At 37.5% G+C, this 25,301-nt stretch overlaps 1 protein-coding gene across 1 annotated transcript in view; it reads left to right on the forward strand.

Moving 5' to 3' along the window:
* DNAH12 (dynein axonemal heavy chain 12) overlaps positions 1 to 25,301 on the forward strand; it is a 241,211-nt gene that overhangs the window by 20,997 nt on the left and 194,913 nt on the right. The window contains exons 7-14 of the mRNA XM_064594709.1: positions 8,981 to 9,170; positions 16,694 to 16,766; positions 17,576 to 17,734; positions 17,946 to 18,141; positions 22,075 to 22,263; positions 22,953 to 23,109; positions 23,973 to 24,064; positions 24,795 to 24,973. Coding sequence (XP_064450779.1) covers positions 8,981 to 9,170; positions 16,694 to 16,766; positions 17,576 to 17,734; positions 17,946 to 18,141; positions 22,075 to 22,263; positions 22,953 to 23,109; positions 23,973 to 24,064; positions 24,795 to 24,973 — 1,235 coding nt within the window. The remainder of the gene's footprint in view (positions 1 to 8,980; positions 9,171 to 16,693; positions 16,767 to 17,575; positions 17,735 to 17,945; positions 18,142 to 22,074; positions 22,264 to 22,952; positions 23,110 to 23,972; positions 24,065 to 24,794; positions 24,974 to 25,301) is intronic.

The following is a 25,301-nucleotide window of genomic DNA, read 5'->3' on the forward strand; positions in this document are numbered from 1 at the left end:
TTTTCTGTTATCTGTATGTCATCTTCATGGCTTTCTCTTCCCTGCCTGTGGACCACTGTTCTCCTTCCTTGAATCTCCCAGGATGATTCTCTCCTTTCCTGATTTCAGCTACCTTCTGTATATTGATGACTCTCAGATATTTTTATGCAAAAATAACTCAAATTCAACATGTCAAAAATAAAAAAACAACTCATCAGCTTCCTCCATCAGACTTCTCTTCTTCCTTATTTTTGATTCTAGTTCTTGTTACCACTATCTATAGAGACACTCATGCTCAAAACATCTGAATCTTAACTTCTCCTACCCCTCACCAACTACCCACCTGTCATACAATTAGTCCCCAAGTACTGTGAATATTTTATTAGCCCTCTTCTTCTCCTAGCCTTAGATCAGGACTTCATCTCTTGCTTTGCTTGACTACAGTAGACATCAATGGCTTCCCATACCCGTTAAAGCTTAATGGGGCGTGGAAAGCTTTCTGTAGTATGATCCCTGCCTATTCCCCAGCCTCTCCTCTCCCTACACACTATCATGCTTATGCTTTACCCACATGAACTTGCTTCTTAATCCTTGAGGAAATATGACATTTCTCACTTCACTGCTTTTGTTTGGCATGTCCCTTCATCATCCATTCTTCTTTTCATCTGGCTGTCTCTAATTCAGCTCAGTCATCACCCTCAGGAAGCCTTACCCTCTTTGTATGGGTTTGGATAAATGACTTTTTCTTTGCTCCTATTATAGCCTATTTATTTTTTGTTAATTTACTTAGCACATTGCATTAGGTATTCCCTTGATCTTTTCATGGATTTAAGTGATATATTCCTAGGCTTGAGGCTAGGAATTGCTTCTTAATCATCTTTGTATCTTTAACATCTATGGTATTGAACACCAGTAGCGGATACTCAATAAATGATTAATGAATGAATAAATATAAACACTTAAGCTCAGTAAAATATAACAGGTATTGTGATGGAAGTATGAAAAAATACAGTGGGGGCATAAAGTAGGAAGTTTTCCAAAGATGATATCTTTTTGCTGAAGGAAGAATATATACTTTAATTCTAAGGGTCAAATATGTACATATATATACACATATATATATAAAATATATATTTTATTGGGCTATAATTGACATGTAACATTTTTATTTTAGGGGATGAAAGGGTTAAAACACAATAAGTTAAGGATACATAATTAGAATAATGAATTTTAGACTTCCTGTCACTATAAAATCATATAGTTTATTCATGCCTAGTTTTTTATGTAATATTTTAGAGTTTGACCCTGACCTACTTTATAAAACTGCTGTAGATTTGGGGGAATTGAGAAAATATCTTCCTTGCCTACCTATAATCAAAGCATTTATTCATGAAAAAATTAATAAATGTTTACTATGTACCTGATCCTGTGTTAGATGCTGAAGATTGATCAACAAGATGGACATAGTTTTTGCTCTTATGGAGCTTATATACTAATGGGGAAGACATAGTAATCAAGTAAAACAAACAAAATAATGGTGACAAGTACTATGAAAGAAATACAGTGTAACAGGATAGAGAGTGACTGGTCAGAGAGTGGAGCCATATAAAGCAGGTGGTCAGAGAAGGTGTCCCTGAGGCAGTGGCATTTTGGAGACCTGAATGGTAGAAAAGAGCCAGCCATAGGAAGACCTGGGGATGAGAATTTCCCAGTAGGAGGAACAGTTAAGTTTAAAGTCCCTGAAGCAGTACAGATCCTTTACTTCTTTGGTTAGGTTTATTCCTAGGTATCTTATGGTTTTTGGTGCAATTGTAAATGGGATAGATTCCTTGATTTCTCTTTCTTCTGCCTCATTGTTACATGCATAGAAATGCAACTGACTTCTGTGTGTTGATTTTATATCCTGTGAAACAAAACAGATGAACATAGGGGAAGGGAAGGAAAAATAAAATAAGATGAAAACAGAGAGGGAGTCAAACCATAAGAGACTTTAAAAAAAGTATTTTATTTATTTATTTGACAGAGAGAGAGAGCGAGCACAAGCCAGGAGGGTGGGCAGCAGGCAGAGGGAGAGGGAGAGGCAGTCTCCCCACTGAGCAGGTAGCCCAACTCAGGTCTTGATCGCAGAACCCTGGGATCATGACCTGAGCTGAAGGCAGATGCTTAACTGACTGAGACAACGAGGCACCCCATAAGAGACTTTTAACTATAGGAAACAAACTGAGGGTTGCTGGAGGGAAGGTGGGGGAAAGATGGGAAAGTTGGGTGATGGGCATTAAGGAGGGCACTTGATGTAATGAGCACTGGGTTTTGTATGCAACTGATGTTTCACTAAATTCTACCCCTGAAACTAATAATACAGTATATGTTAACTTGTTAAATTGAATTTAAATAAAAAATAAAAAAAAATAAAGTCCTGAAGGAGAAAATAGTTTGGTATGTGCCAGGAACTGAAAGGCCAGCTTGACTAGAGCATACAGAATGAGCTCATGAGAGTACATAAAGTGAACTTGAAGAGAGAGTCAGGGGCCAGATTATGTAGGCTATGGTAAGGAGTTCATTTTACCCAAATTGCAATGGGAAGTCATTGAAGGATTCTACTCATGGGAATATTATAATTTGATTTATATTTTATTGATAAAAAGCCACTTTGACAGTGATGTGAGGGAAAAAAAACAACTTTGATACTTTAAAAAATGGATTATGGCCAGGGCAAGAGTAAAAAGCAGGAAGAATCAGCTAGTAGTAAAAGACAACAATCTTGGATGAGAGATGATTATAGCTTAGAATGATAGTAAAAGAGCTAGAAAAAGTTGATCGATTCAGGATATATTTGGGATGTAGACATGATAGGACTACTGATAGATTGGATATGAAAGGTAAGCAAAAGAGGAACCAAGGATGACTTTTAGGGTTTTGGCCTGACTTATAAGGTAATTGGTGCCATTTATTGAGATAGCTAAGACTAAGGGAGGAATGGCTTAGAGGCTTGGGAGATCAAAGGTCTCCTATGGCTATACTGATTTTTCAGGAATACCTCAGTTCTAGAGATATGGATTTAGGACCCATCAACACATATAGATGATACTAACAGTCATGAAATCACCTAAGCAGAGAGAGAGAAAGCAAGCAGAGGAAAGCAGGTTCATTACTAGAAAGAGGTCAGTCCATTGATATATAGTGAGGGATTGGGAACCATCACAAGACTTTTAAGATCAAGCAGCACAATAATGGAGCAGACAGAATTTTGGAGTGAGGAACTAATTGAAAAAAAATTGAAGAAAAACAATTGAAGTAAGAAACAAAGGAAAAAATGTACAACTAGACCATTCATTTAAACATCTTTTAGGGCACCTGGCTGGCTCAGTCGATTAAGCACCTGCCTTCGGCTCAGGTCATGATCCCAGGGTCCTGGGATGGAGGTCCTGGGATGGAGCCCCGCAAGGGCTCCCTGCTTAGAAGGGAGCCTGCATCTCCCTCTCCCTCTGCCGCTCCCCCTGCTTGTGCTGTCTCGTGCATGCTCGCTCTCTCTCTGTCAAATAAGTACATAAACAAACAAACAAATCTTTAAAAAAATGTACAAACCATCTTGTTATTTTGAAATAATTTCAGATTTATAGAAAAGTGGAAAAAGTTTATAAAAAATTCTTCTATACGCTTTACCTGTTCCTATAATGTTAACATTCTTACCTGAAACAATGATTATTATGGTGGTTACCAAATAATATTTCCATCATTCCTTGTATATTTTTTAGTTGGAATTTTATAGTAAGGAAGAACTTCATCCTTTCTCTCATCATTCACTCATACCAGTATGGGCTATGGAGTCTTATTGTAACCATTGAGTTATAATGTGTTATTATTATTGTTTATTGTGACATTCAGTTGTCCCAGATTTGGCCAGTGGGAGTTCTTCAAGTTAACTTTTTTTTTTTTAAAGATTTTATTTATTTATTTGACAGAGAGAGACACAGTGAGAGATGGAACACGAGCAGGGGGAGTGGGAGAGGGAGAAGCAGGCTTCCCGCTGAGCAGGAAGCCTGATGCGGGGCTCAATCCCAGGACCCTGGGATCATGACCTGAGCCGAAGGCAGACGCCCAACGACTGAGCCACCCAGACACCCCTTTCAAGTTAACTCTTATGCCCTCCTTTTTAAGATTTTATTTGTTCATTTATTTGACCCAGAGAGAGAGCACAGGCAGGGGGAGGGGCAGAGGGAGAAGCAGACTCCCTACTGAGCAGGGAGCCTGATGAGGGACTTGATCCCAGGACCCTGAGATCATGACCCGAGCCAAAGGCAGACGCTTAACCGACTGAGCCACCCAGGAGTCCCTATGTCCTCTTTTTCTTATCCCATCATTCTTTGAGTTCTTATGTTCTGATGCAATAAGATGTTTCAGGCTTTTCCTGTACTTTTTCTGTTCTAACCTTGGAATCACTCATCTCTCCAAGGACTCCTGGCCTTTTTAGTAGAGAATGGTATTTAGAAACTGTGATATGAGAGTTAGATGTGTTCCTTGACAATGGATGAAATTGCTTCTTGGCTCTCTCAGCAGAAAGAGCTAGGCAGTTATCTATCCATCCCTCCTTCTATCATCTATCTATCTTAAAAATCATGTGTTTATACTGATGTCTCCTATTCCAATTCAGGATCATAGGATCTATTCTAGTCCTCCCCTTTCCATATTTGTAGCTCCCTTTTCTGATAGTGAGAAACCTGGCTTTTACAAACCATAAAATATTTACTTATTTTGTTAAATCCTAGAATACAAATAAATAGTTTTTAAATTGCTAACTCATGAGACTGTGAAAAATATACCTACTCACTACAGTTCAGTATTTGTCTCTGGTTTTTTGTATTTATCTTGAAGGTATAGTGAAGCTACTGTGTTCAAAAGTTACTTTGGTTAGTTCTACACCCTTTCAGTGTGACTATGTTATTAATTTGAAATCTATTTAGGTTCATGACTTTCTGTTTGTTTTTCATTTTGTTTTTCCCCCCTCATCTTTATTGATTTTCTTTACTTATATTTTAAGCATGTAAAACAGTAGCATGGTTTAAAAGTCAGAACTACATCAAGAGATAAGCTCAGAGTAGGGTCCCCCATCCTTTTTGCCCTGTTCCCATCCCCCCATACTTTCTACCTGGTCCAACCCTCTCCCTCTTTTTTTTTTTTTAAAGATTTTATTTATTTATTTATTTATTTAAAAAAGATTTTATTTATTTGACAGAGAGAGACACAACAAGAGAGGGAACACAAGCAGGGGGAGTGGGAGAGGGAGAAGCAGGCTTCCCGCCGAGCAGGGAGCCCAATGTGGGGCTCAATCCCACGACCCTGGGATCATGACCTGAGCCAAAGGCAGCCACTTAACGACTGAGCCACCCAGGTGCCCCAGATTTTATTTATTTATTTGAGAGAGAGAGAGAGCACAAGAACGGTGGGGTGAGGCAGAAGCAGACGCCTCACTGAGCAGGGAGCCCGACACAGTGCTCAATCCCAGGACCCTAGGATCATGACCTGAGCCTAAGGCAGATGCTTAAGTGACTGACCTTGGAATCACTCATCTCCCAAACCCACTCCCTTTAAATAACCAGTCTCATTAATTTCTGGTTTATCCTTCCTATGTTTAATTTTTCATAAAGGAAGAGATTTATTTTTGTATTTCCCCTTTTATCTTATACAAAATGTATCATAATTTAAATATTCTTTTGCATTTTAACAACATACCTAGAATTTACTCTATATCAGTTTATAGAGATGATCTTCACTCTTTTTTCTTAGTTTTCTTGAGATAGAATTGACGTATGACATTGTGTAAGTTTAAGGTGTACAATGTGTTGATTTGATTTCCTCATTCTTTTTCACTGCTGCACAGAACATCAATGTGTGGATGTATAATAATTTATTTGGTCACTCTCAAATGTTTCCAGTATTTTGCTGCCATGAATAGCCTTGTATGTGTGTTTTTGTATTGGAGGTATATTCTCAATTTCTAGAAGTTGGGCTGCTGGGTCAATATGCAGTTTTGGTAGATATCGCAAAATTTCTCTCCAAAAGGATTGTGTCAATTCACATTCCTACTTGCAATTTGTGGGAGTACTTCTTCCCCATAGTCTCACCACAGAATGTGGGGGTCATATTTTTTACTTTTTATCAGTCTGATAGGTGACAAATAGTATCTCAGGGTAGTTTAAGTATGCTTTTTAAAATTATGATAGGATTAAATATTTTTCATAGAATTAAGGACCATTTTTATAAAATTTTTATTGTAAAATGTTGGTTCATATTTTCTCCCTATTTTTCTATTGGGTTTTGGTCTTATTTTCCCTGAAATTAAAATCTAGTAAAATACAACATAAAATTTACCATTTTAACCATTTTTTAAAATTTATTTTTAAAAAATATTTATTTGAGAGAGAGAGAGAGAGAGCGTGCATGATGGGGGGGAGGGGCAGAGGGAGAGGGAGAGAGAGAATCTCAAGCAGACTCCCTGCTGAGCATGGAGTCCGACACGGGGCTTGATCCCATGACCCTGAGATCATGACCTGAGCTGAAACAAAGAGTTGGATGCTCAATGGACTGAGCCATCCAGGCGCCCCCATCTTAACCATTTTTCAGTGTACAATTCAGTGGTGTTTCTTCACATAGTTGCACAACCAATCTCTAGAACTTTTCATCTTGCAAAACTGAAACTGAATACTCACTAAACAACTCCCCATTTCTCTCTTCCCTAAGTCCCTGGCAACTACCATTCTATTGTCTATTTCTATGAATTAGATTACTCTAGATACCTCATATAAGTGGAATTATATAATATTTATTTTTTGTCATTGGCTTATTTCATTCAGCATAATGTCCTCAAATTTCATCTATCCCTTACATTTTTAAGCATTCTTTATACTTTGAGATATATGTTGCAAATCTTTTGTCCCAGATTGTCAGTTGTCTTTTGATCATTTTTATTGTGACTTGTTTTGCCATGTAAACATTTTAATTTTTATGTAGTCAGAATTTGTCAGTCGTTTTTTTGGTTTTGTTTTTTTTTTTTTTGTTTTGTATCTGGAACTTGAATCATAGCTAGAAAGTTTTCCTCTACCCTCAATTATAGCAGAATTTATCCATTTTTTTGTCCTTGTGTAGTTTTATTGTTTAATTTAAATTCTTGATGTATTTGGAATTTACTCTTGTGTATGGTGGAAGGTATGGATTAAATTTCTCTTTTTCCAAATGGCTAGCCAGTTGTCCCAGAACTATTTTTTAAAATATTCATCTTGAGTTACCACATTTATCATATGCTAAATTTTCCTACATACTGGGCCTATTTCTGGACTTTCATTTTTTTTTTTCTGCTAGTCCATCTATCCAGGCTCCTGTTCCACACTGTTTTAATTAGAGAGACTTTATAGTATGTTTTAATGTTTCCTAGGGCTAGTTTTCCCTTGTAGATATTCTTTCTCAGGAATTTCTCGGCGATTCTCACATGTTTATTTTTCCACATGAACTTTAGGCTCAATAAGTCTAGTTCTATAAAAATGTATGCAGATATTTTTATTGGGATTACATTAAATTAATTTTGAGACAAACTTAAATTTTCATGTTAAAATATCTTGGTAAACAAGATTAAGTATTGTCTTTCTACTTGTACTTGTCTATTTTTGTCAGATTACTTATTGTTACGGGAGAATTTATAAAATTATGCTGCTATTGTACCAGAATATAATCTCCAAGAGAGCAGGGGCTTTGTCTTTGTTTACTGGAACAATGAATATTCGTTGAATTAATATTTGTTGAATGAAGGAATAATAAGTTAAACAAAGGATCTTTGTTTTGCCTTGAGAAAATGAAAAGTATACAAAGAACATTAATTTGACAAGAACTTATCAAAAACAAAGAAAAATATAAAGTGGTTTCTTTGAAAAGACAGAGCAAAATGTTTTCCTGCCCAGACACCTGACCTCCAGTGAATTTATAGTTTATACATGAGGGCTCCAGAGAGTATGATTTACTCTTCTACGTATTAAAAGTTGAGGGATTGCCTTCTGTATCTAGTTCACTCATGCTTCATCTACAAAGCCCCTTTTATGAAGTATATGACATTTCACCTACTAGAAATTCATTTTGGCTGCTACCACATACGGGTCCAGTGGGAAGAACCTCTAGACTTGCCACCCTGCCTTCACTTCCCTGGCAGGGCTCCCTCCTCCAGCCCTGACTGTTTTCATCCAGGACACAGAGCCGTTGTGATCACAGGTTAGCCATGTAACAGTGACATGAAATGCAGGGACACCTGCTGTATATTGTTGATGTGCTTCAGAAATAGAGGTCTATATTGCTTAGAGCCCTTTGCCCAACATAAAGGTTGTAAATAATCCCTTTCTCCTCTTCCCAATTCCTGTTACTCTTTAGGTTTCTCTGTTTGAATCCTTTGAGGCTATGAACTTCTGTTTGGTCTACCACTCCAGGCCCTCCATTCCCTACCAGGGTCCTTTCCTGCTTGAGGCTCTGGTGTGCCTAAATCAACTTGTTTTTGTGATTATCTCACACTATCCTGGAGGTGACCAGTTGGTTCTTACTCTACTCAGATGCCCCCCTCCAGATTAAATTCTAATCGGTTCTGTTTCTGCGCCACCACTTGGGTATGCTGTATTGGAGCCCCTCTCTGTTTCTTCCGGTTTCATTTGGAAATCCATTTCAAATGGATTAATGCTAAATATTTCAGTGTTTGAGTGGATAATACGTGGGCACACCCAGCTTCCCTAGCCCACTCTTTGGTCCCAATTTCCAATTCTTATTCATTCAATAAATATAAACTGAGCACTTAAAAAATGGTTTCTTTGTAGGTCATACTTTTGGGTAAAATGTTTTTATTCTGAAAACATGTTATTTTTCAGAATACATCTATTCTGAAAAAAAGTTGTCTTGAATAGACAGAGCTCAGGAGTTATGCTGAAATTCTACACCATTTAGAACACTTTATTTTTTCTTATTATATTCTCAGTTCAACTATATTTATATGAAGCAATGTGTAGAAAGCAGTCCTATAGTACCTATTCAGCAGGAATGGCTGGATCACATGTTAATGCTGATACCTGAGTCTTTAAAGGAAGGAAAAGAAAGAGAAGAACTCATGAAAAGTCTCATAAATGAAGTGTCAAGTGACTTTGAAAAAAGCATGAAGAGGTATCTGGGTAAGTAGCATTTAACACACGCCACGCTTCTTTGACTTTTGTTCTCCACCCCTCCAATCACAAGTAGAAATGTGAATAATGAGCATCTATGTATTTAGCTATATGTATTTCTTAGATATTATTTTAATTTAAAGTTTTTATTTTGAGGGGTGCCTTGTTGGCTCAGTTGGTAGAGCGTGCGATTGTTGATCCTGGGGTTGTACGTTTGAGCCCCACGTAGGCCCTTTACCTACACCCCTTGGGTGTAGAGATTACTTTAAAAAAATGAAATCTACTTTATTTTTTAAATTAAATTAAATTAAATTAATTAACATACAATGTATTGTTTGTTTCAGGGGTACAGGTCTGTGATTCATCAGTCTTACACAATTCACAGCACTCACCATATCACATACGCTCCCCAATGTCCACCACCCAGCCACCTCATCCCTCCCACCCACCTCCACTCCAGCAACCCTTAGTTTGTTTCCCAAGATTAAGAGTCTTTTATGGTTTGTCTCCCTCTCTGGTTTCGTCTTGTTTCATTTTTCCCTCCCTTCCCCTATGATCCTCTGTCTTGTTTCTCAACTTCCTCATATCAGTGAGATCATATGATACTTGCCTTTCTCTGACTGACTTATTTTGCTTAGCATAATACCATCCACGTTGTTGCAAATGGCAAGATTTCATTTCTTTGATGGCTGCATAATATTCCATTGTGTGTGTGTGTGTGTGTGTGTGTATACACATCTTCTTCATCCATTCATCTGTTGATGGACATCTGGGCTCTTTCCATAGTTTGGCTATTGTGGACATTGCTGCTATAAACATTGGGGTGCACGTGCCCCTTCAGATCACTACATTTGTATCTTTGGGGTAAAATACCCAGTAGTACAATTGCTGGGTCATAGGTTAGCTCTATTTTCAACTTTTTGAGGAACCTCCATACTGTTTTCCAGAGTGGCTGCATCAGCTTGCATCCACCAACAGTGTAGGAAGGTTCCCCTTTCTCTGCATCCTCGCCAAATCGGTCACTTCCTGACTTGTTAATTTTAGCCATTCTGACTGTTGTGAGGTGGTATCTCATTGAGGTTTTGATTTGGATTTCCCTGATGCCGAGTGATATTGAGCATTTTTTCATGTGTCTGTTGGCCATTTGCAGAAATATCTGTTCATGTCTTCTGCCCATTTCTTGATTGGATTATTTGTTCTTTGGGTGTTGAGTTTGATAAGTTCTTTGTAGATTTGGGGTACTAGCCCTTTATCTGATATGTCATTTGCAAATATCTTCTCTCATTCTATCGGTTGTCTTTTGGTTTTATTGACTGTTTCCTTTGCTGTGCAAAAGCTTTTTATCTTGATGAAATCCCAATAGTTCATTTTTGCCCTTGCTTCCCTTGCCTTTGGCGATGTTTCTAGGAAGAAGTTGCTGCGGCTGAGGTTGAAGAAGTTGCTGCCTGTGTTCTCCTCAAGGATTTTGATGGACTCCTGTCTCACATTGAGGTCTTTCAACCATTTGGAGTCTATTTTTGTGTGTGGTGTAAGGAAATGGTCCAGTTTCATTCTTCTGCATGTGGCTATCCAATTTTCCCAACACCATTTGTTGAAGAGACTGTTTTTTTTTCCATTGGACATTCTTTCCTGCTTTGTCAAAGATCAGTTGACCATAGAGTTGAGGGTCCATTTCTGGGCTCTCTATTCTTTTCCATTGATCTGTGTGTCTGTTTTTGTGCCAGTACCATACTGTCTTGATGATTACAGCTTTGTAATAGAGCTTGAAGTCTGGAATTGTGATGCCACCAGCTTTGCTTTTCTATTTCAACATTCCTCTGGCTACTCTGGGTCTTTTCTGGTTCCATACAAATTTTAGGATTATTTGTTCCATTTCTTTGAAAAAAGTTGATGGTATTTTGATAGGGATTGCATTAAATGTGTAGATTGCTCTAGGTAGCAAAGACATTTTCACAAAATTTGTTCTTCCAATCTAAGAGCATGGGACGTTTTTCCATTTCTTTGTGCCTTCCTCAATTTCTTTCATGAGTATTTTATAGTTTTCTGAGTACAGATTCTTCGCCTCTTTGGTTAGATTTATTCCTAGGTATCTTATGGTTTTGGGTGCAATTGTAAATGGGATCGACTCCTTAATTTCTCTTTCTTCTGTTTGTTGGTGGTTTATAGAAATGCAACTGATTTCTGTGTATTGATTTTGTTTCCTGCCACTTTACTGAATTCCTGTATGAGTTCTAGCAGTTTTGGGGTGGAGTCTTTTGGGTTTTCCACATAAAGTATCATATTATCTGCAAAGAGTGAGAGTTTGACTTCTTTACTGATTCTGATGCCTTTTATTTCTTTTTGTTGTCTGATTGCCGAGGCTAGGACTTCTAGTACTATGTTGAATAGCAGTGGTGATTGTAGACATCCCTGCTGTATTCCTGACCTTAGGGGGAAAGCTCTCAGTTTTTCCCCATTGAGAATGATATTTGCTGTGGGGTTTTCATAGATGGCTTTTATGATATTGAGGTATGTACCCTCTATCCCTACGCTGTGAAGAGTTTAAATCAAGAAAGGATGCTGTACTTTGTCAAATGCTTTTTCTGCATCTATTGAGAGGAGCATATGGTTCTTGTTCTTTCTTTTACTAATGTATTGTATCACATTGATTGATTTGCGGATGTTGAACCAATCTTGCAGCCCAGGAATAAATCCCAGTTGGTTGTGGTGAATAATCCTTTTAATGTACTATTGGATCTTATTGGCTGGTATTTTGGTGAGAATTTTTGCATCCATGTTGATCAGGGATATTGGTCTGTAGCTCTCCTTTTTGATGGGGTCTTTGTCTGGTTTTGGGATCAAGGCAATGCTGGCCTCATAAAATGAGTTTGGAAGTTTTCCTTCCATTTCTATTTTTTGGGACAGTTTCAGAAGAATAGGTAATAATTCTTCTTTAAATGTTTGGTAGAATTCCCCTGGGAAGCCGTCTGGCCCTGGGCTCTTGTTTGTTGGGAGATGTTTGATTACTGCTTCAATTTCCTTACTGGTTATGGGTCTGTTCAGGTTTTGTATTTCTTCCTGGTTCAGTTTTGGTAGTTTATACATCTCTAGGAATGCATCCATTTCTTCCAGATTGTCTAATTAGTTGGCATATAGTTGCTCATAATATGTTCTTATAATTGTTTGTATTTCTTTGGTGTTGGTTGTTGGTCCTCCTCATTCATGATTTTATTTATTTGGGCTCTTTCTCTTTTCTTTTTGATAAGTCTGGCCAGGAGTTTATCAATCTTATTAATTCTTTCAGAAAACCAGCTCTTAGTGTCATTGATCTGTTCTACTGTTCTTTTGGTTTCTATTTCATTGATTTCTGCTCTATATAAATTCTCTTCTGCTGGGATTAGGCTTTATTTGCTGTTCTTTTTCCAGATCCTTTATGTATAAGGTTAGGTTGTGTATTTGAGACCTATCTTGTTTCTTGAGAAAGGCTTGTATTGCTATATACTTCCCTCTTAGGATGGCCTTTGCTGCATCCCAAAGGTTTTGAACAGTTGTGTTTTCATTTTCATTTGTTTCCATGAATTTTTAAGTTTCTTCTTTTATTTCCTGGTTGACCCATTCATTCTTTATCTGCTCTTTAGTAGTATGCTCTTTAGCCTCCATGTATTTGAGTTCTTTCCAACTTTCCTCTTGTGATTGAGTTCTAGTTTCAAAGCATTGTGGTCTGAAAATATGAAGGGAATGATCCCAGTCTTTTGGTACTGGTTGAGACCTGATTTGTGACCCAGGATGTGATCTATTCTGGATTATGTTCCTTGTGCACTCAAGAAGAATGTGCATTATGTTGCTTTGGGATGGAATGTTCTGAATATATCTGTTAAGTCCATCTGGTCTAGTGTGTCATTTAAAGCCTTTATTTCCTTGTTGATCTTTTGCTTAGATTATCTGTCCATTTCAGTGAGAGCGTGTTAAATTCCCCTACTATTATTGTATTATTGTTGATATGTTTCTTTGATTTTGTTATTAATTGGCTAATATAATTGGCTACTCCTATGTTAGGAGCATAGATATTTAAAATTTTTAGATCCTCTTGTTGGATAGACCCTTCACATATGATGTAGTGTCCTTCCTCATCTCTTATTACAGTCTTTAGTTTAAAATCTTAATTTGTCTGATATAAGGATTGCTACCCCAGCTTTGTTTTGATGTCCATTTGCATGGTAAATGGTTTTCCACCCCCTCACTTTCAATCTGGTGGTGTCTTTGGGTCTAAAATGAGTCTCTTGCAGACAGCATATCAATGGGTCTTGTTTTTCTATCCAATCTGATACCCCGTGTCTTTTCATTGGGGCATTTAGCCCATTTACATTCAGGGTAACTATTGAAAGATAGGAATTTAGTGCCATTGTATTGCCTGTAAGGTGACTGTTACTGTATATTGTCTCTGTTCCTTTGTGGTCTATGTTACTTTTAGGCTCCCTCTTTGCTTAGAGAACCCCTTTTAATATTTCTTGTAGGGATGTTTTGGTGTTAACAAATTCTTTTAGTTTTTGTTTGTCCTGGAAGCTTATCTCTCCTTCTATTTTCAATGACAGCCTAGCTGGATATTCTTGGCTGCATATTTTTCTCATTTAGTGCTCTGAATATATCATGCCAGTCCTTCCTGGCCTGCCAGGTCTCTGTGGATAGGTCTGCTGCCAATCTAATATTTCTACTATTGTAGGTTGCAAACCTCTTGTCCCGAGCTGCTTTCAGGATTTTCTCTTTGTCTCTGAGACTTGTGAGTGTTACTATTAGATGTCGGAGTGTTGACCTATTTTTAATGATTTTGAGTGGGGTTCTCTGTGCCTCCTGGATTTTGATGGCTGTTTCCTTCCCCAAATTAGGGAAATTCTCTGCTATAATTTGCTCCAATGTATCTTCTGCCCCTCTCTCTCTTTCTTCTCTTTCTGGGGTCCCAATTATTCTAATATTATTTTGTCTTATGGTATCACTTTTCTCTCGAATTCTCCCCTCATGTTCCAGTAGTTGTTCATCTCTCTTTTTCTCAGCTTCTTTATTCTCCATCATTTGGTGTTGTATATCACTAATTCTCTCTTCTGCCTTATTTATCCTAGCATTTACAGCCTCCATTTTTGATTGCACCTCATTAATAGCCTTTTTGATTTTGACTTGGTTAGATTTTAGTTCTTTTATTTCTCCAGAAAGGGATTCTCTAGTATTTTCTGTGCTTTTTTCAAGCCCAGCTAGTATCTTTATAGTCGTCATTCTGAACTCTAGTTCCGATATCTTACTAATGTCTGTACTGATTAGGTCCCTGGTAGTCGGTACTTTGTCTTGTTCTTTTTTTGAGGTGAGTTTTTCCATCTTGTCATTTTGTTCAGAGAAGAACAGATGAATGAGAGAACAAAATGCTAAAAGGGTAACTACAACCCCAGAAAAATATACACTAAACAAATCAGAAGAGACCCGAAACTGGGAGGAAAAGAAAGGGGAAAAAAAAAAAAAAGAATATGATCAGGCTGGTGAATAGAACAGAGCCACACACTAGATTTAGGGTGTATTTTGGTCTGTTAGAAGAAATTGCTTCCCAACATTTTAAAGAAAGAAAAAAATATATATATACAAAAATAAGGGTAAATACGATGAAGGGATGGAATATGACTGTAAAGATGAAAATTTAAAAAGATTTTAAAAAAGGAATTGATAAGTTGGTTGAAAAAAGAACGAAAAAATTAAAGAAAAAAGGAGGGAATGTGATCAGGCGGGAGACTAGGACAAAGTCATATGCTAGATTTAGGGTATATTTTGGTCTGTTAGAAGAAACTGTATCCCAAAATTTTAAAGAAAGAAAAACATATGTATACAAAAAATAAGGTTAAATACAATGAAGGGATAGAATATGGGTATAAAAATGAAAATTAAAAAAGATTTTAAAAAAGGAATTGATAAGATGTTGGTTGAAAAAGGAAAGAAGAAAAATTCAATGAAAAGAACAGAAAAAAAAAATTAAATTAACTTTGAAAGACTAAAGGATCATAGGAAAAAAGCCATGAATTCTATGTGCAGTATTCCCCTAGTGCTGGAGTTCTGCCGTTCTCATTGATCGGTAAACTCGGCCTTGGCTGGCTGTTCTTGCTGATCTTCTGGGGGAGGGGCCTGTTGCCATGGTTCCCAAATGTCTTTGCCGGAGGCGGAATTGCCCCGCCCTTGCCAGTCCGGGCTAAGAAATCTGCTCGGGTTTGCTCTCGGGAGCTTTTGCTCCCTGCAAGCTTTCCGTGCAGCTTTGGAGGCCGAGAGTGAAGATGGTGGCCTCCCAATTTCCTCCCCGGAGGAGCTGAGAACTCGGGGCCCCACTGCTCATTGAGCCCTCAGAGAAAAGCAATCACTCCCATCTCCCCAGTCTCTGGCCGCACTCCGTGCTCACTCGGCCTGTGATCCAATGTTTCTATCTCTGGCACATGACCTGGTGTGGAGTCTCCAAACTCAGCAGATCCCTGCAGTGTGCTCCCGCGCTGCTCCTCCCGGGGGAGGAACGGGAGTCTCCCTGGATCTGCTGCTTGTTGGGTCCCTGCTGGAGGAGCAGTGGCCCGACTGTGCCACGGATCACGGTTTATGGCAACCCTGAGCTGAAAGCCCACTCCTTGGCTCTGTCTCTGCAGCCGGCTTCCCCGCTCCAATACCTGGGAGCTCTGCCGCACTCAGGCACCCCCGGTCTTTCTGTGACCCCGAGGGTCCTGAGACCACACTGTCCCAGCGAGGGTTCCACTGGAGCGAGGTCCACTGGAGTGACGTCCCTCAGCAGAGCAGACTTCTAAAAGTTCCAATTTTGTGCTCTGCTGCCGGTACTTGCGGGGTGTCTTCCCGAATATTGCCTTGGATTCACTTCTCTGCATGTCCTACCTTCCAGAAGGTGGTCACGTTTCTGTGCATAGAATTGCTGCTATTCTTTTCTTCGCTCTCCTGTTGAGTGTGTAGGTGTTCTGAATGGTTTGATAACTGTCTAGCTGAATTCCTGGGACCAGACGAAATTTAGGTCTCCTACTCCTCCTCCATCTTGCTCTTCTCAAAATCTACTTTTAAAAATTAAAAAAAATTTTTTATTTTGAGCTTATTATCCAGTCAAAATCTTGTAATTTGAGGGAACTTTGTGTAATTTTTATGTGCTTATTAGCTAATAGCTTTTTGATTTTTCTCTTTGTCTTTATGCCTGTAGTTAAACTGTTTACAGAATTATAAAAAATATTACTGTATTTAGGGAGGTTTATTAGGGATTTAACATTTGCAGTTTTTATTGGAATAAGTTTTTAAGTGGGCTTTGAATAGATAGAATGCAAAAAAAACCTAAAAACTTAAAGCTTTACTGTATCTGAATTCACACCCAAAGTAACACCAAATAGTACCAAGAACTTGCCTTTTTTTCAAATAAAGGGATTTTTTTCTTCTCACTTTAATGCTCAATAAACTATGTTTTCCAATATCAAAAGTTAGAAACTTTTGTTTGAGTAGGATTTGCAAGAGTTTTCAAGAAATATTAATGCATATATATTTTTTAGTGAGGAGTGTTCTCGTGAAACCTCCAGTTAAATGGCTTGAAGATGAAGGAGGCCCTTTACCTACATCCCCTGAGTGAGTAAATTATTATTTAAAGATTTATTTATTTATTTATTTGAGAGAGAGAGAGGGCATGAGCAGGGGGAGGGGCAGAGGGAGAGAGAGAGAGAGAATCCCGAGGGGACTCCCCACCCAGTACGAGGCCCAGCAGCAGGGCCGTTCCCACAATCCTGAGATCATGACCCCAGTCTAAATCAAGAGTCGGAGGCTCAACCAACTGAGACATCCAGGTGTCCCAGTAAGTTATTTTAAAAACAGAATTGCATCTAGATTTTGATAACAGATTGAAAATAAGCTGATCTTACATTTAAGTCTGGAATTGTGAGGCTCAAAGGTATTTTGAATACATCTAAAAAATAGCACTACTGTTTTTTTTTTTCCCTGAAGGTGTCCTTGCTCTGAACTTGTCTCTTTGCTGCTTACACAATTAGGGGAACCCTTACGGATATATAGGTCAATGTGGCCTTAAGTAAGCTTTGGTGTATGCCAGACAGATTTCTTCATCCTTTCTCCCCAGTTCCAAGGACTGAGTTCCTTTATCTCTACCCAAGGTAACTGACCCAGAGCACAGTGGAAGTTAGCAGGGCACTCCCACCTGGCCCATCAGTCTGCCTTACCCACAAGTGGTCTCTATCCTCTCTGAAGATAATGCACTTTCAAGATCTTGATGCATTTTTATTACATGCATGTCTCCTAAAGCTTCCATTGCTGACCATATTTTCCTCTGCTCTTGGTTTATGCTAATTCCATGTCATAACTATTATTTCCTAAAATTTAGAGCATATTGTTTGAATCCTGTTTGATTTGGTGTTTTGCTTTTCCAGAGGACTGGATTATTCTAATCCTTGGCATTCTAGCTATGTGCAAACCAGAAATCAAATATCAGCTAATTTGCACATTGTTCATCCAACTATGAAAATATTGCTGGATCTTGGTTATACGACGTTTTCCAATTCAGTTTTGCTAGATTTAACAGGGATTAGGTAAAATCTCATATTTATTCTAACATTTAAGATTTGAATGTTGCTTGCTTGAGTCTTTATATTTTGACTGTATACATTTTAAAATTGATAAGTCTTGAGAACTTTTCTTCAGATTAAAATTTTTTAATTTATCTTATTTTTAAAAAGAATTGTGTATTAAGACCAGTATTTATCATTTCCTTTAAATCATTTTTATTTTTCTCATAAATAGAGCTAAAGGGCCAATTGATTGTGAATCACTGAAAAATGATCTATCAATACAAGCTAAAAAGGCAGAAGAGAAGATAATGAACACATGGTATCCAAAGGTTATAAATCTTTTTACCAAGAAGGAAACTCTAGAAGCCATCAAACCTGAAAAATTGGATGCATTTTATAACTGTGTTTCCACACTTATGTCAAATCAGGTAAATATGTTCTATATATCTGAAATAATAATGTTAATAAGAGTAGTTATTATTTTACTTTATTATTTTTTAAATTTTTATTTAAATTCCAGTTAGTTAACATACAGTGTAATATTAGTTTCAGGTGAACAATATAGTGATTCAACACTTCCATACATCACCTGGTGCTCACCAGGACAAGTGCACTCCTTGATCCTGATCACCTATTTAACCCATTCCTCCACCCCCCTCCCTCTGGTAACCATCCGTTTGTTCTCTATAGTTAAGAGTCTGTTTCTTGGTTTGCCTCTCTCTCTCTTTTTTCCCCCTTTGCTCATTTGTTTTGTTTCTTAAATTCCACATATGAGTGAAATTGTATGGTATCTGGTATCTGTGTTTCTCTGACTGACTTATTTCACTTAGTATTATACTCTCTAGCTCCATCCAGGTCATTGCAAATGGCAAGATTTCATTCTTTTTTATGGCTGAGTAATATTCATCTCTGTGTGTGTGTATATATGTACATATATATATACACACACACCACATCGTCTTTATCCTTTTATCTATCTATGGACACTTGGGCTGCTTCCATAATTTGACTATTGTAGACAATGCTGGTATAAACATCAGGGTGCATGTATCTCTTTAAATTAGTATTTTTGTATTCTTTGGGTAAATGCCTAGTAGTGCAATTGCTGGATTGTAGGATAGTTCTATTTTTAACTTTTTGAGGAACCTCCATACTGTTTTCCACAGTGGCTGCACCAGTTTGCATTCCCCACAGTGCAAGATGGTTCCCCTTTCTCCACATCCTCCCCAACAGCTGTTGTTTCTTATGTTGTTGATTTTAGCCATTCTGACAGGTGTGAGGTGATATCTCATTGTAGTTTTGATTTGTATTTCCCTGATGATCAGTGATGGTGAGCATATTTTCATGTGTCTGTTAGTCATCTGTATGTCTTCTTTGGAGAAATGTCTATATCTTGGCCCATTTCTTAATTGGATTATTCATTTTTGGGGTGTTGAGTTTAAAACTGATGCTTTAGTTTATTATTTTAAATAAAATTCTATTTAGACATAGTGCTAGGTAAGTATTTTGAAATAAGTTAAGAAAAATATTTTTATAATAATTTTATTTAAATTAGTTTAGCATAAAAATGCTTTTCTGAAGCAGTATCTGAAGTAATCCAAAATGAAAAGAAAGTCTAGAAGTATGTGTCAATATTATGAGTGATTACTGGGCTCATGCTTAAAGGCTATCAACTAATTATCCATAGCTTTATTGGAGAATATTAACAAAGGACTATCCTAGTGAATATCTTTTTGAACATATGAAATCCCAAGTTGGTTGATTATCATTTTTTTCTAAAAAAAATCTTGGTTTGAAATGGAACTGATCATCTTTAAAGAAAATATTAATTTATATTTTATATTTATGGGCTCCTCAAATTTTTGCTATTGTAGAAATACAATTCTATAAAAATGGTTTTGAATAAAAACTTTCCCTTTTGGACAATATCTCCAAAGATTCCATAAATTTTTCTTTTTCTTTTTTTTATGACAGAAGAATTTGTTTTTATTTCTTTCCACAATGAAAACAGCTTTCCCCAATTATATAGGTAAAACCTACTTATTGTTAAAAAATGAAAAATGGGTACTTATTTACCCAAATATATTAGTAATTGTTAAAATCTTAGAAGATGTGAAAGGCACTCAGGGAAGAGAGAATTATTTCCAATTCCTTTTAATATCAATCTCTCATAGTTGATCCATGAGCTTAGCCTCTCGTTTGTCTAATGCAGCATATTCAGCTTCTATTTCTTCAGCTTTGGGATCTCGTGAGAATGCCATTTGCAGTTCCAGATTGAGAGCCAAATCTTAGTGGTGTTGCTTTTCAGCATAATCACAAGGAGTGTCTTTATTTTCATTCTCAGCAAACAAGTCTCCTCCATGTTTTACTAAAAGCTGGACACACGGTTTCACCCCTGAGGCAGCAGCATAGTGCAGGGGTGTTTTGCTGTTGTTGTCAACAGCATCAGTAGCTGCTCTCTCATATTCTCCTTGGTCAAGTTTTGCTCCTTTCTATCTTAAGATCATCTGCAGACAATCTGCTCTTCTGAAACCATCTGCGGGCCGTGCTAAGCGAGGATGAAGGGCTCCTTCAGATATCATAATTCGAGGTCCCATACCTAACAAATGCATAGATGTTTCATTGTACACATTCCGTTTATTTGGATTTCCATCTCTACCAAAAAAAAAGTCCCTAGTATTCTATTCATCCCATGTCTAGCAGCATAGTGTAATGGAGTATTGTGCTGGTAGGGCTCCCCGTAAGATGTATTCGGATCAAGGGATTCTTTCAGCTGAGGGTTGTTTTCATAAATTTGGCAGGCCAGGTTTTTAATCACCATTGATGAGTGCTTTACGGAACTTGGTGGTTGTATTTGCCATGTTTTGGTCTTTTTTTCTGATAGGCAGTGGCACTTTTTTCCTTCCCCCTTCAGCCACTTCTTGAATGTTTCTGCAACATGTTCGCATTGGTTCCTTCCTGGGCTGAGGGTAAGGGTCGGATGGACCCCGCAGCTCTGTAGTTCCTCCACCGCCGTGGCCGCCTGTGCTTCTTGCGCAGAGCAGGTGACTTCAGGTACCCACTTCAGGGGTGGGTGACTGCAGGGCCCGGGTGCGCCCGCCGGGTAGAGGCTGCTGGGGCTCAGGGAGCGCACTAGAGGCCCGCGAGGATCGCTGCGTGAGACAGAGGCACCCGCGCCGAGGCTCAGACTGGGCGGGTGCCCCCCATCTCTCTCCGGCCAACACACCGCCTCACTCAAGGGAGGGGAAGAGGGGGGCGGTGGCTTTTGCCTCCGCCTCGCGGTCAAGTCCGGCTCATGCTCAAGCCTTGCGCGCGCACAAGCAGCCCCCATAAATTTTTCAATGTATCCTTAAAAGGACACATATAATATCTAGTATATAACCCTGTAATTAATATACATGATTTCCTTTTGACCTTTATCCTCTTAGGAGGACTGTGATTATTTGATAAGAAGTAGAGATGGGGAACATTTTGAAGATGGTTTTAGATCTGCATTTATCTGCTTGGCTAAATTTCCAATAGCTGTTTCTACATAAGAATGCATCATTCAGGGGCACCTGGGTGGCTCAGTCGGTTGAGCATCCTATGCTTGGTTTCAGCTCAAGTCATGATCTCAGGGTTGTGAGATGGAGCCCGGGTCCGGCTTTACACTCAGTGTGGAGTCTGCTTGAGATTCTCCCTTTGCCCCTCCCCACCATCTCTAAAATAAATAAAATCTTTTTATTTAAAAAAAAAAAAAGAATGCATTATTCATACTTTGGTAACTTATGGTGCACATTTCTCAGTTCCAGTGGCTTCACCCTCATCTAGTGATGTGCTGGAAATCCGGCTTTGGGGGTGGGGGAGAAAAGCCCTAATTTGTAGTGTTTGCCAATTTCCTGGTGTAAATATTCCCACCGTGGTGATTTTCAACCATCCAAGGGTTTAGTAACTGGGTCTTAAAAGCCTTGACTATTTAACAGTTGACACTAGGAGATAGCTCTATACCATTGTCCCTCAGCTCATGTGCATGTCACCTCATAACACCCTAACCCTCAGGTGTCCGGCCTTTTCTCCCATTAGTCTTCACCATGTTGTTTAGTTTTCTGTACCAGGGGAAGAATTACTAAAGAATGTGGAAAATTCTAGTTGCCATATTAAGATTATTGATATTCTATAAAAAATTAAAATTTGCATATATTGTTCTATTTATTATTTTACATCAAATTTAGTAGGAACATATTGTGCTGAATGAAGAAAATTGTGAGGACTAAACGGACTGATAGAATGCCTTAATTATAGGTAATAGCTCACTGATTTTGAACTAAAGGTTAAAGGTTGAATTTGTACATTCTAAAGTAATAATTTATGATATCATGCAGCTAAAGGATTTCTTAAAGAGAACTGTAGAAGGATTTGTGAAACTCTTTGACCAAGAAGATCAACGTGGGCTGCCAATATTTAAGATGGAACTGACATTTGATGATGATAAAATGGAATTTTATCCTACCTTTCAAGATTTGGAAGATGTTGTTTTGGGTTTGGTAGAGCGGATAACTGAAGCTTTACAGGTATTCTTCCATCCTTATCCATGGGGTTTCTTTATATGGGTCTCTTTCAAAATTTTCAATGGAGTTGAAACTATAAGTGGACATATACATCAAATGTTATAACTCTGTTTTATTTCCATCCTCAAAGTTATTTTAAGTTAGAAAATACATTCTCTTTGATAAAGTTCCCTGGCTAGAAATGATGTTTTCCTTCTTAGAACTTTTATTACAGTTAGGAATTGGTATTTATGTGTCCATTTCATCCTCTCTACATAGTTGTGAGCTTCTTAAGGACAAGATCCATGTCATGTTTGTTCCTTCTACTTTCTAGTATAATCACTTAGACATTATAGTGATTCAATAAATACTTGTTGAATGATAGAAAACTAACTCAAGTTTTTATATTAGAGTACAAACTATATAATTCTATTTTATTTTATTATTTTTTAAGATTTTATTTTTAAGTAATCTCTACACCCAACATGGGGCTCAAACTCCCAACCCCCGAGATCAAGAGTTGCATGCTGTACCGATGGAGACAGCCAGGTGCCCCAAACTATACAATTTTAAATCATGATTTTTCATCAAGTTATTTTTTTTTTTGGACCATTGAAATCTGAAAAGAATGTTTAAAAATACTGTATAGGATCTATGTATAGACCAATTGCACAGATACTTGTTTCATAAATTGTCATTTTAATTTTTGTTAGAATGTCCAAACAGTTCCCTCTTGGCTGTCAGGAACTTCACCAACTGTAAATCTTGACACACAACTTCCTGAACATGTGTTACAATGGGCTCTTACTACACTGAAGTTGGCAGTACATCGTAACTTAGAAGGTGCAAGAAAACATTATGAGACATACGGTATATATCACATATGTAGTATTATACCTTTTATCATAAAAGAATACCATTTTTATTTTTGCTGGACATTGGTCAAGTATTTGGTTGTCTGGGGCTGTTATGAAAAAAGCAGGAAGAGCCAGAAGTCAGCATTGGCATGGCTTTTGGCAGAATCAAAGATCACACTCAAGAAACTTGAATTCTGTTGTTTAGTCCAAAGGGTGAATGTTAACAGGAACAGAGTAATAAAGCAAAAAAGCAGAGAGAAGAGATGTTGGAATAAGGAGAAAGCTAATCAAGTTTTAAAATAAGATTATTTTTAATTTTGAAGAAGTTTTTTTTTAAAAAGATTTTATTTTTATTTATTTATTTGAGAGAGAGAGAGAGAGCACAAGAGGGGGTAGGGTCAGAGGGAGAAGCAGACTCTCTACCAAACAGGGAGCCTGATGCTGGACTCCATCCCAGGACTCCATCCCGGGACTCCGGGATCATGACCTGAGCCAAAGGCTGTTGCTTAGCCAACTGAGCCACCCAGGCACCCTGAAGAATAGTTTTGAAGAGACTGCAGCTCAGTTTTACAGTCTCTTCAAGGGTGTATGGGGTCAGTATAGTTATTTAACATTCTCTTAATCAAAACCTTCTATTAACTGGCTTATCTGTACCTCTAAGTTGTTGTAAGATCATTACCTACACTATTTTCTTTATTTTAAAATGCCATGTTTAACCTGGTTTGCTTGTTGTCTATTTTATTCTATTCCTGTTAATATATTAATTATTAATAATATTTAATTGAATAGTCTACTTCTTTCCATGATCATATTAAAAAGCACTTTATCTTTTTGAATGGGTCTTATTGAGATTTAAATTAGATTATTAATTTTCAGTTGAAAAATACAATTGGCTTCTTGATGGGACTGCAGATGAGATGATAGAGACTTTTCAGGCAGAAGATCATACTTTTGATGAATACACAGAGGTAAGTGGTAATTCTGTTTTTCATTAAGGCCTTTGACTTTCTTTTTTTTAATTAGGGTTTTTTTTTTTTTTCTGGAAAGTAAATGTTTCAACTAAAGTTAATAGAATTTCTTATTCAGAATATCATTTTAATAAGCTTATAGGTTCACTAAACAATTTCTTTAGTGATTCATTTACTCATTAATTGCTTCAACAATCACATTCAGACATCTAGCAAGATTTTGGTGACATAAAGATAAATAATACATACACATTGTCCTGAGGAGCTTATATTTGGCCTGCAAGCCAGACATAGGAGTAACCACTATGACATGTGGACGTAAGTACTGGAATGGAAATGTGAACAAAGTGTTGTGGAAGCAAAGAAGAGGGAATGATTGTTTCTGCTTTGGAAGATTGGTGAAGGTTTCTTGAAGAAGTGAAAAATGAACTAGGCTTTGAAGTAGATGTTTATAGGTGGAGAAGAGAGGGACTGTAACATGAACAAAGACCAAAAGGGTTTAGGGGTGTTCAGAGACTATCAAATGAACCAAAACAGCTGTAGAACAGGTAACATAGGAATGCAGTACATGGCTGGTTTAGAATATGAAGTTGGAAATGTAAGTGGGAGCCATGTGGGACAATTTTAGGGTATCTTTGCTCAAGAGTTTGTACTTTGTTTTAAAGGTTTTTAGCTGTGCAAGTAATATACTTGGATCTGAATTTTAAATCCTTTTTTTTTAAATTTTAAGTTTATAGAAAGATTTTTCAGTCTTGCCTCAGAAATAATGCTTTTGCCTCAGTGGGTTCATTACCCTATGGTGCGTTTGGATTGTGAAGATTTGAAGATAGGCCTAACAAACAAAGCAAAAACCTTTGCAAACATATTATTAAACAACATAGCTTCAAAACATAGAAAAGAAAATGAAAGGTAAGTAGAAGTAATTGCTAAACTCAGAATTATAGGGCTAAAAGAAATATTTTGCTAATAAGAACTCTTGTTAAAATATGAGGGGCATCTGGCTGGCTCAGTTGGAAGAGCATGCGACTCTTCATCTCGGGGTTGTGAGTTCGATCCCCACATTGGGTGTAGAGATTAGTTAAAATAAATAAATAAATAAACAAACTAACTTAAAAAAATTTTTAATATAAGTACTTACAACTTCTCTTCATAGTTGCCTCCTTTTTAAAAAAGATTTTATTTATTTTTATGAGAGAGAGAGAATGAGAGAGAGAGAGAGAGAGCATGAGTGGTGGGG

The sequence above is a fragment of the Mirounga angustirostris genome, unplaced genomic scaffold, assembly GCF_029215605.1.
Source record: "Mirounga angustirostris isolate CCGP_5_RB_7025 unplaced genomic scaffold, mMirAng1.0.hap1 SCAF_1, whole genome shotgun sequence".
NCBI classification, from domain to species: Eukaryota; Metazoa; Chordata; class Mammalia; order Carnivora; family Phocidae; genus Mirounga; species Mirounga angustirostris.